The sequence below is a fragment of the Thunnus thynnus genome, chromosome 14 (genome assembly GCF_963924715.1).
Source record: "Thunnus thynnus chromosome 14, fThuThy2.1, whole genome shotgun sequence".
NCBI lineage: Eukaryota > Metazoa > Chordata > Actinopteri > Scombriformes > Scombridae > Thunnus > Thunnus thynnus.
In genome coordinates this window covers 25,898,282-25,910,699 of record NC_089530.1, presented here as the reverse complement: position 1 = coordinate 25,910,699, position 12,418 = coordinate 25,898,282, and the positions used below count along the sequence as shown (strand labels likewise).

Below are 12,418 nucleotides of genomic sequence, written 5' to 3'. Positions count from 1 at the left end.
GAGTGTGTAATATTGCCACAGATGGGTCTTCATTGGATTTACTTGAAAGCCCCATTGGATCTCATGCCAAAGGTACCTTGTGCATCAGTATTTGACGACCTGGGATGAGAACATGTTGAATCATCCTATCAATAAATCATTAAAATTACTTTTCTTCCAAAGAAATAACTCAAACTGTTCAGAATGTATTCTGTAGATTATAGAAACTGAGACACTGTTTCTGTTTAAACCTGCAATAACTGATTTTTTGGCAACTTAGGGGCAGCGGAAACTGCAAACTTATTCGCAAACAGTTCCTTATTTCAACCAGCAGTCATGGAGCAACACTATCATTCACTGGGAGTCGTGTTTCTGTCCACCTGGTGAATGTAAGTCCAATATTCACTCTCTATTAGCGCAATTTTTGGCTCTACCGACTCCTGAGGGAAACATCCGGCTCTTGAGCTGCTAAATGCTCCACTATGTTCACCAGCTTGTCGCTAACTGTGCCTGTTTGCCGGTTGGTGCTGAGCAGGTGGTGCCCAGTGGGTTTTCAAAGGTTTTTCTTGGTAAACAGCTGTCTGAGAGCGGTGAGACCGAACCAAAACAGTAAAGTTGCAGCCGGACGACAAAACAATGAGTTGAAACTCGTTATCAAGCTCCACAAAAGTGAAGGGAGATGCAGAGTTGGGTGATACATTGTTATAAAAAAATATCGATTATAGCCTCTTTCATCTTTTTGTTTTTTGCTGTTGTTATTTTTTGTTTGTTCTCAATTAAATTCATCTCAATCGTGTCGAGGTGGAGGCAGAAATCTCGCAGACGGATTTTAAGATACTAAAGCAATTAAAGCCAAAACCATCTGATGGCAAGATGCTGCTAGAGGTGTGAAGTGAGAAAAGATTTTTTTTTTCTAGCTTAGGTAAACTGACTCTTTCATGAAAGTTGCTCCCTATGTAATTATGTTTATACAACCACCTCGCTCAGATCAGGTTTCCACTGTATTGTCTTAGACATAGTCAGTCAAAGTGTGTGTGGGAGGACACGGGTGCAGATGAAGCCTAACTGAATAACTGACTAACTGAATAAAAGATGAAAACAGTTTCTGTCCTCCCTTCATCTCATCCCTGCTCTCTGTCTTGTCTCCTGCTCCTTTTTTTGTTTGAATTTATGTCTTTCCTGTCTCTTTAGATTGTCACACTGTCCTCTCTATATTTCTTTTGTTCTCTCTTTTTCTGCATCTCATTAGTCTTTTTTTTTTTTTTTCCTCACTCTTTGTCTTCCTCTCTCTTCCTCTCACTGTTGTCTCAGTGTGTCTGTCTGATATTAATGCAGTGAGCTTCGTGTAGTCGCCTGGTCTGAACACAGAGTCCTGTCACTTCACTGTGCGGCTACACTGACTGTTGGAGTGTGTGTGTGTGTGTGTGTGTGTGTGTGTGTGTGTGTGTGTGTGTGTGTGTGTGTCTTCCTGGATCCCGTAATGAAACCGTGGTTGTTTTTTTGCAAGTTTTAAAGAGCTTGTAGCCGATAAATATTTTAAAAGTCTTCACTTTGCAGCTCTTGTTGCATGTGCGTGCCGTGTTTTGAGTTTGTGTGTTAAGTGGTGTGAGGTGCTGTCAGATTATTTTTGGGGGCCACAGTCTTGAGCCACAGGGGAGAACAGAGGTTCACACTGACAACCAGCACTTATAGAAAAACCATCCACCTCGTCTCCTCTCCTCCCTCTTTTCATTTTTCTCCTATCGTCCTCTCCTCCCTTTCCCTCCCCTTTACTTTTCAAAGTCTCATTCGAACATTTGATTTTTCTTCTTTTATCATGTCCTCGTCTCATCTCCACTTCGCTCTATCATTACCGTCATTTCTCCTCCCCTCTCTTCACTCTTCTCATTATAGTTACTGCTCTACTTTGCTTTTTTTTCTTTCTTTTCCTCCTCTCTTTCCTCCCCTCTTCTCATCCTCTATCCTCCTCCATTGTCTGCTTTCCTTTCAGTTTTTGATTTTCTCGTCATCTTTCTCTTTGTTTCTCTCACCTTTTCCTCCTCTCTACTATATTTTTTCCCATTTCTTCTCTCCTATCAATTTCTTCATACCTTTTCTTTTTTTTTTTTTTTTACTCACTCTTTTTATTCTCTTGTTTATCCCTCTTCACTATTCCCTCCTTCGCCTCCCCACCTCATTTTAACACAGTCTTATTTTAATATCACCCGTCTCCCTTAATCCTGATCTCTTCCTCCTGGCTCCTTTCATCTTTTCTTGCAACTCTGCCTCATCTGTCTTTCCATTTGCTCCCCTCCATCTTCCTCTTCCTTTTTCTCCATCGGTTCAACATGTCAACCCCTCCAGGCATGAGCAGAGAGGAAATGGATGAGGCAAGTTCATGCTTTTTTTCCCCCCCTGTTTATCTTTCTTTGAGCATGTTTCAAGTTTCACTTAAATTAAATAGTAACACTTCACCTAAATCTTTCATCTGAATACCTTACGCTTTCATCTATTCACACTTTTAATATTTGACTAGAACAGTTGGTAACACTTTTCCTCTGGCTTTCATGTATTATGAGGGTATGTGATGATCAAAAATTATGAAAACTGTTTTACTTGTGCCGTTTTGTGTCCTAAGTTGAATAACCCAAATAGGCTTTAGAAACCTGACGTAACAGAGCGCCAACCTTTGCCTAAATATCAACGTCTGGATCAAAGAAAACGTCTCTGCTGAGTTTAATACCATCCTCTACAGTGTTTGTCACAGTCTGTTTATTTGAGCTGACATTTTTTTAATTGTTCATTTATATTTTTACACCCAAATACACCAGATCTGCTGAATGTAGGTGCTGTTTTGAATTTAGAATAATCTTTTGGAAACAGAAAGCTTGCCACCATATGACGGAGCTAGCACCAGACAGCTACTGAGGCAAAGAATAAATACAAGTGTGTTTATTCAAATATATAGTATAAACTAAATTAGGAGGTGTAAAAGCAGATTTCACAAAGCACTTTGAATTGCATTCGACTTAAAGGTGCTATATAAATAAAGTTTGATTGAATAATTTGGTCCAAACTGATATTTCTCAGCAACTATTAGATGGATTGCCATGAATTTTGCCACAGATATCCATGGTGCCCAGGGGATGAAGCCTAATGACTTCCCTGACGTCTTGTCTAGCACCAACAAAAAGCCAACATTTTCAACTATTGAGTGAAATATCTCAACACATAACAGATGGATTGGCATCCATCATAAGGTCAAAATTTTAACTTAAGTTTATGACCAAATACCTGCAAAATTTGTAACATTCCCATCAGCTACAGCTATACTTTCCATACGTCTAGTGCTAATTAGCAAATGCTACCATGCTAACAGGTTCAACTGTCGGTCAATGTTGATGGTGAACTCGGTAAACATTGTACAGTACCTTCTAAACATCAGCATGCTAGCATACTGATGCTAGTATTTAGCTCAATGCAACCTCACAGAGCCGCTGGCCAGACTATTAGTCCCGTTTGCATGCATAAACAAATATACAGTGTCCATATGGAATATATTAAATTTATTCCATAATTTTAGTGAAATTTAGTGAAACATTACACTATATGCCAAAGTCTGTTTCATGTTTGATCAATGAGGCTTTGTGACCTCTGCTGACTGAAGTTCTCTTATGTCTTACTACATTTTTTGTATTCCCACATACCTATCAGAGCACTAAACACATAATCAAAACCTAAATCGCTGTGTGCGTGCCCTCATTCGTATCCCAAATTGTCCTCTTGGAGCAGTTTTCCATTACACTTTTCCTCATCATTTTGTTTGTAAGTAGCACCACAGCAGCACTGCGTGTAGTAATGACATGTTCATCCTACAGTCTCGGATGGGATGAAATTATAATACATACAGAGTCATCTGTAAATCCACTGAGCCACTTGCTCTCATTATTTTCAATATTTGCTGTTGTGCATTCCAGACAACACTTATGGTCCCAGACAGATTCTCTAAATCCTCCGTCTGGCTCGGAGAACCAAAGCATGCTTTGAGAAGTTAAAATAATTTGAACTTTCAGCAACAAAGCACTGCGCTTTAAATGGAGTTTCAGTCGTTGCATAGCAACAAGTGCTGAGGCCAGTGCTTCCTTCAACCACCATTTAGAGCAACAAGCAAGAAAAGAAGAGTAAATATATACTCAGAGCACACAAAGACTTACTGCCATTGTCCTTGATGGAGAAGTTGGAGCTCGGATTGGCCAGGCTGAAAGTGAAGGAAGCTGGCTGGTCGTCTTTATCTGTGGCTCTCAAAGTCCCAATCACCTGCAGATTTAAGACAAACAAACTATGAAACTGACATATATTCATCCTGCATTCAAACTTACTTCATATCCACTGAAGTCCTAAATGTATGCAGTTAATCTATTCTTAACATCCTACTATTGCCAGGATAAAGTCACAATTGTATACAGTATACGGTAAACAAAGTCCATTTACCATTTTTGTGGTCATTTTACATCATTTCAATTCACAATTTACCTAATTTACATTGTTACCCAACTGCCATCCAATTACCCAACTGCCATCCTGGTCTCAAGTTGTGACAAAGACATTAGTGCTGGTCCATTTTTTGAAAAACATAATGCCACAAAGACTATTATTATATTACTAATCTACTGAGTTTCAGATGATGCAGGTCAGGCTGATAAAGAGTCTTTAGAGATGCAATGAATAAAATATATAAAAAAACATCCAAATCAACTGATAACCTATAGAAAATACTGTAACTAACAGTCTCTTACCGTTCCAGCATTGTCGCTCTCACATAAAAAGATCTCATCCACAGACAGTTCAGGCTTGTTGTCATTGATGTCCTGAACTATAATGTTAACTTTGACAAATGACTCCAAACCTAAAGGAGAAGAGACAACAGCACATGATTAGTTTCAGTCTATTGTAATGGTGGATGTTTGTTGCGGGGCTTAAAATTTTGCAATTACAATGGTAGCACTGGCTCATCACATCTTATCTATCTCACAGTGTGCTGACAATGGAAACAGTCAACATTGCAGTTTGATGTAGCAAATATAATGAGAAATGTTTGCACGACGCTTCTAAAAAGAAGTGAACGTCATGTCTCGGGGAGTTGCCTGCAGGGATTTGACCTGTAACTCTGTAATTTCATCTTATTGAACTTAATATGAAGGCAAGACAAATCATCCTTTTTAAACACAGACACAAGTGTGCCAACAGGAGAGCGAATTATACTTTAAATCATACATTTATTTGAATTTTTCTTATGCTGGTCACTCCATTTTCTCAATTTCTTTTTGCTCAAAACATTGTCAGTTTATCTTTTTTATAAAGCCTCCGAATTCTTAAGTTTCTATGTTTTTTTGCAGCATTTGTGATGACTTAATATGTTATCTTCACTTCTGTCTTGATCTTGATCTGACAGTGATTATCCATGAAGCCGATCAGCTGTGTCTTAATGGAACTGATTAAGGTCAATTGACAAAGGATTTCTATTTGTGAGCTGTGTTTTTTTTTTTGTCACAAGCAGCTTTTACATTTATTTTACATCAGTGATGTTTTTTTTTTGACATTTCCTCTTTTGATAAACATGTGGGTCTCTTTAATGTCTCTTGTACTGAGATTTCGAAACTATCTTTAGTACAGTACATGTACTCTATATCGAAGACCTTGTCAAGCTCAAGGGACCATTGTGTTCCTTAAACATCGTGACAAACCACTAAAATAGATCTTTGAATTTCATTCATTGCTGGTCTAAAAATATAGAGTTTGGTTTCGAAGCTGCAAGTGAACAAAGAGACACTCTAATGTGATTTTCCTGCTTACTCTCTCCTTCCTGTGTGGGTCGACCAGGTGTTGCGGCAATGTGTTAAATCTATAAAAAAAATACCCCGTTAATGTGTTGCACTCCTTCTCCTCACTAAATCCAGAAGAGCTGATCAGTGAACAACAAGAGAACACACTGTCTTTTTTGGCCTTTCTAACTCTCTCTCCCTGTATGCACATTATCGTCGTCAAGGAACACACATGGTTTTCATTTTTTTATGTGAGGATCTATTGTTTTTAAAGGAAGCAGAATTAATAATGCAGTCTATGTGTGTGCGCGTGACGTACCGCTTGGCTCCTCCTGTGCCTTAACTTGAAACATGTGTGTGGCCTCCAGCTCTCTGTCTAGCGTCCTCAGGGTTGACAGCTGACCTGTGAGCGGGTTGATAGTGATCGGACAGTCCTTGTCTAAGATGGAATACCTAAACCAAGAGAGCAGCAGATCATTGTAACAGCAGTTTTGACAGATTAATAACAGTATTTGCTGTTTTTAAGAAGCGTGCACGGCATCATACCGTATGCTCTTGTTGGCTTTGTCAGGATCTCTGGCTGTGATTGTCCCTATGTTGTTCATAAGCCTTTCTTCCACCACATTGAAAGTGTAGATGGGCTGGGAGAACACCGGCGGCTCGTCTACGTCCAACACCTTGATGATTACCTGTAAATTTAAATGAATTCACTTGTTATTTTGTCAATATTTAAGATTTAAATCAGTTACATTTGTTGTACTGAACTTCTTCCTCCTTTTTTTTTTCTACAGTGTCATACTTTAGGCTCATCCTGTTACACAATATAATAACTGAGAGCTGCCTCCTGAAGGTCATCTGGTAGAAGTGATGACTGAGCAGTTGGGAGTTGGGACTCTTCGGGTCTGCTCAAGAATTCACAGTATTTAAGGAGAGTAAATGAGATTCATCTGCACTCCAGTTTCCAAAGGTTTTCAGTGTAGTTTGCTTGTGTAAGATGCCAATTTGGACCTTACTGAGTAATCTTAGCGGGTAAAGATTATGAGAAACACTGTTTCCTGGCCATTGAAGGAGACTATCTGATAATCAGCTGAACTCAACAATGATTTTGATTGCGCCTGTGGTACAGTACATCCTCTTCTTTCCCATTTCATTTAAAAAAAAAAAAAGAAAAGCAGTGTGAAAATGTCTGGAGGAAGGCTTCAAGACTACAGAAGTACTATCTGATATTTACCTGGGCTGTGGTGACAGCGCTGGCCGCGTTGTCAGCAGGAAATCGCAGGTTTTCTCTCACTTTGACGGTGAAGGTGTAGCTGTCTGTTGTCTCATAGTCCAGAGCCTGAGGATCCAGGAAGAGATGAATGAATGTCCACAAAAAGTCAAAATTTCAGAAATAGTTTCTGCACACCGTAAGGCTTAGTAACTCTTTATCTTCAAAATTTGTACAAACATGAATTTTTTTCAGTTTCAGTTTTCTTTTCTGACCACAAAGAGTTAAAATCAGTGCTGGTTAGATCAGGATTTGATTTAATATTGAGCACAGGTTACCTTTTCATTCCTCTCAACCGTTTACATGCTCAGATAATTTTGTCGCCGTGGTGATTTTTGACAGAGAGACTACAAACATTCATCAAAAGGACTGAGAACCACAAAGACTGAACATTGTTTCATTAATTACACAAAACAAATCAGTGTGTTCAGTTGTAAGTTACAATATTTCAACCTGGATTTTTCCGATATTTGTTTTTTTTTTCAAAGGGTCTGAAACCCGATTGCACAACTAACCTGAACGTCTCATTTCTACCTCTCATTAACATGCACCTCATATTCATGCTGTCCGGGTCTGATGAAGCCGGGGATATATTTATACCCGTTATTAAAATGCGTCTTCAGTACACACTGACATCCAAAGTTTCTCTGCCCTTTCACTAAAATACTGCACACTCACTCAGCATAACTTTCCCTCATTAATGTAATGTTTCTGACCCGACTATGTCATTGATTAACATCTTATGCTGCTTGTTCCCCATCAATGAATTTAATGTGTTCCACAATTGGATAAATCCTCAAAAGTCTACATTTTTTCACATATCTTGCTCCTGTTTTTAGACCTGGGACATTACTGCATTTGCACTTTATTTTTTATGTGTTCAAATTGCTTCTCTTATCTTCAGTGAATCCTCGGTACATTTACACCTTTGTCTGTTCACCGAGCGCAGCTGTCGATGTCAGGTGTAAAAAGGCTCTAAATGTCGCAACTCAGCCGAAACAACCTGGTTAAGCTCATACTCTGAGTCTAAGAAACACGGTAAAATGCTCTGTCTTTCCTCCACGTTTAAAACATGTTAGCATGGAAAAACTGCACATAATTCCCTTCACTTTTCCATCATCTGACATAGTGTTACGTTTACACTTTCATGTCAACAAATATATGGTAGTAAGCAGTGCTTACTGTCACATTTCTACCTGGATTATCATTTCCCCCCCTGTATTAGAAGCAGCCTACTGTTCACTAAAATGTTTTTTTTTTTCTGGTGGACTGTTTTATCTGTGGATGGGACACCACAGGTAAAGAGGAATATTCTGTTAACTGGATTATTCATGGTAACAGGGATACTCAGTCGCAGGGTATCAAAGGCATGTGTAAACAGCTTAACAAGAATAAGACCTTAACCACAGTGTGACCGATAGCCGGCTTACTCTGTACATGTAAACAGAGCCGTTGAGAAAGATGAGAGGGGCTACAGCGCTGAGGGGCGAGTTGAGCAGACAGAAGATTGTGGTGTGATTCGATTCCAGGCCAGCGTGGGTACAAGCTATTACAGGGCTCATTTCATTTGAATACATTTTCAGCTCTCTGATGTCCTAAATACTTTATCAGAAGAGCACAATTCAGTGGAGTAAACCTGCTAGAATTTCTGCAAGCATAAATATCTCTCCTAACCAGAAGGAAGCCAGGACTTTTGGATTTGAAATTCCATGTTATATATTATTGTCATCCTGCAAAAAAAATCTCACATTTGACATTGCAATTTTTCATTATCTGATGTAATCCACAGCCATGAAGTGCCACCATGTGCAACTAAGACATTAAAGCTAAATAATGCTTCTGAAAATGTCAATACATGAGCCTTCTTGAAGTCCTGAAAATCCTGTCGGAGTACTGCGGCCCGGATCTTTAGGCTTTTTACTCTTTGGATGTTTGTAATGCTGGTGATGCTGGATTTTAAGCTTACTCTATTTTTGTGCTTGTCTCAAACCGGTCTGAATAAGAGCATCACTTAAATACATAAAATGTGACATGAACATCAAACCATAGCTTATTGTGCCCATCAGTTATTGGGCCTGAAACACTACCAAAAGCAACATTCAAAATGTTGGATTTACAAGCTCCGCATCACAAATTCACTTATGTGTGCCAAATAAAAAACAAACGAATCAATGTTCCTGCATAAAAAATAACACGAGGAACCAAAAAGGAATACCTTCATAAATAGGAATAACTTCAAAAAATGTTTGTCTGTTCAGCCTCTTACCTGTTTGAGCATGAGGTTGCCGTCCTTGTTGGGGCTGAGATCAATGTTAAACATTTTTTTATGTTCATCAGGAATAATGAAGATGGGTTCTTTGTTTTGAATCTGATCTCTATCCTCCAACTCCAGAGTGCCGATCTTCTCATTCAACTTGTGGTTCTCTGGAACCTGCAGTTCATACGTCCCTGTGGACAAAAAAACAAACATCACATGTATTGTGAATATTTAATAGATCAAGTTATCATTGCAATTTGTCCAAAATGTACATATATTTATACAGTTTCTTCTGAAAATATGTGTTAGTCATTACTAAAGTTTTGCATATTACTCTCTGTTCCTTACCTCGGGTGAAAGAAGCTATGTTGTCGTTGGTGTCTGTGATGGTGATGGTGACAGAGGTGGTGGCTGTGCTGCCAGAAGCCATTCCTCTCATGTCCTGAGCCTGAACCACCAACACATACTGACTCTTGGTTTCCCGATCCAGAGTGCTTATCTTGCAGCTGATCACACCTACAGACAGACGGTGAGAGGGACAGACAGACAGAGAAGGGAAGGTGTTATCTTTGAGGTCAGCTCTGACTCACATTCAAGTAAAAATAGGCTGTACATCTACAGCTCTCCTAAATTAAGGGAGAAAATGGTAACGTGCTGCAGGGTAACAGTCTCGTTGGACGTCGGTGCGGCCAATTTACCTGTAACGGTGTCGATTTGGAACGCAGAAACGTCTCCGTTTGGGGTCAAGGTGTACCTGAGCTCTCCGTTAGCAGTGGTGGGGTCATCAGCATCGGTTGCTCTTACCTCGACTACTTTAGTTCCTAGATGAAGAAGATAAGTGTAAAAAAAATAATTTGCATCATCAGTAAGACATCTGATGTCCAAGAGGTTGATTCTGAATACAACAAAACTTTTCTTGCATTAAGTAACACGGCTGTTTAACTGATTGATGCATTATGATTATGTGTAAGATGTGTGCTATTTAAGTGACCAATGTGCCTTTTTTCACAGAAGGATGTGCTAATGATTGTGACAGGTGCTGACAGTATGATTCATATTTTCACAGACTTTTCACAGTCCAATTTATTTTTAATCTAAATAATTACTGGATAGAAAATGTCAAATATGTCCTTGCAGTAATAGAAATATTGTCCTGCAAGAATTTTCTTAATTTATGGTCTTTGCACAAGTTTTTCTTTCTTTTTTTCCTTGTCTCCTCATTGAGCTTGGGCTGGGTTGGGAACCATTGATGTCGTGGGCCTGTAAAGCCCATATAGGGATAAACAAATAAACTTGATTTGACTCTCATCTTCGTATTCCGTCACATATTGAAAAACAAAACCTGTGAGCAATGTTTCAAATAGGTATTTTTCAAATAATTATTTCAAAAGTAACCCTACTTACCTATCGTGGACCTCTCCATAATGGATCCATTGTACGTTCTGGGGAAAACGGGGGAGTTGTCATTGATATCTGTCACCTGGACAACAAAGTCTCCAGAGTCCTCGATCACCTTGTTGTTCCCATCGTACATCCGGGCAGTCAAATGGTATGCGCTCTTCTCTTCTCTGTCCAGAGATCTGCTGACAAACAGGTCTCCTTTGGGATCCACTGTGAAGATGGCGCCTGCTCCTTCGCCTTTTATTTCAAACCTCTTCACCTCCACTCTCTGACTTGACTTCAGCTGTAAATGAAAACAAAAGGGTCTTATAGCGAGGAGTGAGGAATCAACAACCTTCCAGCGAATAAATAAGCTCTGGGAAAATTGAGTATTCTGGCAGAATTGCTTAGATATTCATCAAAGGGCTGGTTAGCAACAAGTTAATGCCCCAGATTCCTGGCATGGTGCAGCATCAAACTGAATGGAAATGACAGAAATACACATTTCCCTTCCCTTCAGACAGCCATGGCAAAGAGAGTTAAATCCAGAAACCTAAGCCTTGTGGGATTGTTTTAGTTGGATGCTTCGGACAGAGAGTCCTAACTGCTTTTGTTAACTTACCTGTCCTATCTTGTAGGGGATGGGTGCAGGTTTCTCCTCTTCCACATAGAGAGAGTTCCAGATCCACTCTCTCTTCTGCCTGAACAGGACGGGATGGGACTCCTTCCTAACAATCTCAGCGGGTCCTCGCCTCTCGTCATCCACCACAGGGAGGCCTGAGTCTTCAGAGATGCTGAGAGAGTCGGACAAGGCCATGATGGCCATAAGCCCTGTAGTCCACATCTGAAGCCAAGCCATCATCTAGGATGGGAGAGGGAGTGGGGGGGGGGGGGGGGGGGAGTGGAGACAAGAGGGGAGGGGTGGGTAGGGTGGGTGGATGAATGAATAAGGGTGAAGAGAAGGAAGACAGGAATAAGATGTGAGAACGCAGAGACGAATATGAAGGGAGAGGAAATGAGAGAGGAGAGAGGGAGCAGAAAAGAAGAGAGAGGAGATCACATTAAAACCACTTATCAGCTGTGGACAGACCCCTTCACTGTGCCAGGGTGAGAGACTCAGAGTGAAGGCCAAGGACTCGCTGTCCCCTTACAGTTCACCACTGAGCTCGAGGTCTAGCTATCATTTAGGACCAGGGCTCTTAAACCTTTTCAGCCTGGGACCCAAATGAAACATTTAACCTCTTATCATGGGACCCGGGCTGAAAGCATATCACTACTGTGGTCATATGGGGATCTATTAAACATAGGCCTGTGACCCATTTTAGGTCCTGACCCACTGGTGTAGCATGAGAGGGAGCGAGAGTGAGAGAAATATAAAAAGGGAGAGACAGCCAGCCAGACAGAGACAGAGAGAAGAGTTGACATTAAAACCACTTAGGATGTCTGTCTTTATCAGCCATTAGAAATGCCATTTACCATGAAGGGACCATTTGACATTTTGAATTTTTGATTTGTATTTCTTTTTTTCCTCTTTAATACAACACATCAAATTGTGGGTACAAACCAGTAAGAGCTTTGCGACCGATACCAGTTGTTGATTCAAACAGCATTATAAGAGTTTTATACAATAACGTTGAGTTAAAGTCGTGTCCTGACAGACGTTAGTGATAGAAAATGCATCCTTATGTGTTTCATGTGAGACAGCTGCGTTTACACAACAAGGGTCCGAGCACA

The 12,418-nt window shown here is 40.0% G+C and overlaps 1 protein-coding gene across 1 annotated transcript in view; it reads right to left on the bottom strand.

Moving 5' to 3' along the window:
- Window positions 1-12,418, bottom strand: part of cdh5 (cadherin 5) — a 36,504-nt gene that overhangs the window by 14,767 nt on the left and 9,319 nt on the right. Inside the window, exons 2-11 of the mRNA XM_067610694.1 lie at window positions 11,307-11,546; window positions 10,709-10,988; window positions 10,003-10,125; window positions 9,653-9,820; window positions 9,314-9,495; window positions 7,012-7,116; window positions 6,327-6,469; window positions 6,100-6,233; window positions 4,755-4,864; window positions 4,173-4,275 (exon numbers count right to left, since the gene is read on the bottom strand). Coding sequence (XP_067466795.1) covers window positions 4,173-4,275; window positions 4,755-4,864; window positions 6,100-6,233; window positions 6,327-6,469; window positions 7,012-7,116; window positions 9,314-9,495; window positions 9,653-9,820; window positions 10,003-10,125; window positions 10,709-10,988; window positions 11,307-11,546 — 1,588 coding nt within the window. The remainder of the gene's footprint in view (window positions 1-4,172; window positions 4,276-4,754; window positions 4,865-6,099; window positions 6,234-6,326; window positions 6,470-7,011; window positions 7,117-9,313; window positions 9,496-9,652; window positions 9,821-10,002; window positions 10,126-10,708; window positions 10,989-11,306; window positions 11,547-12,418) is intronic.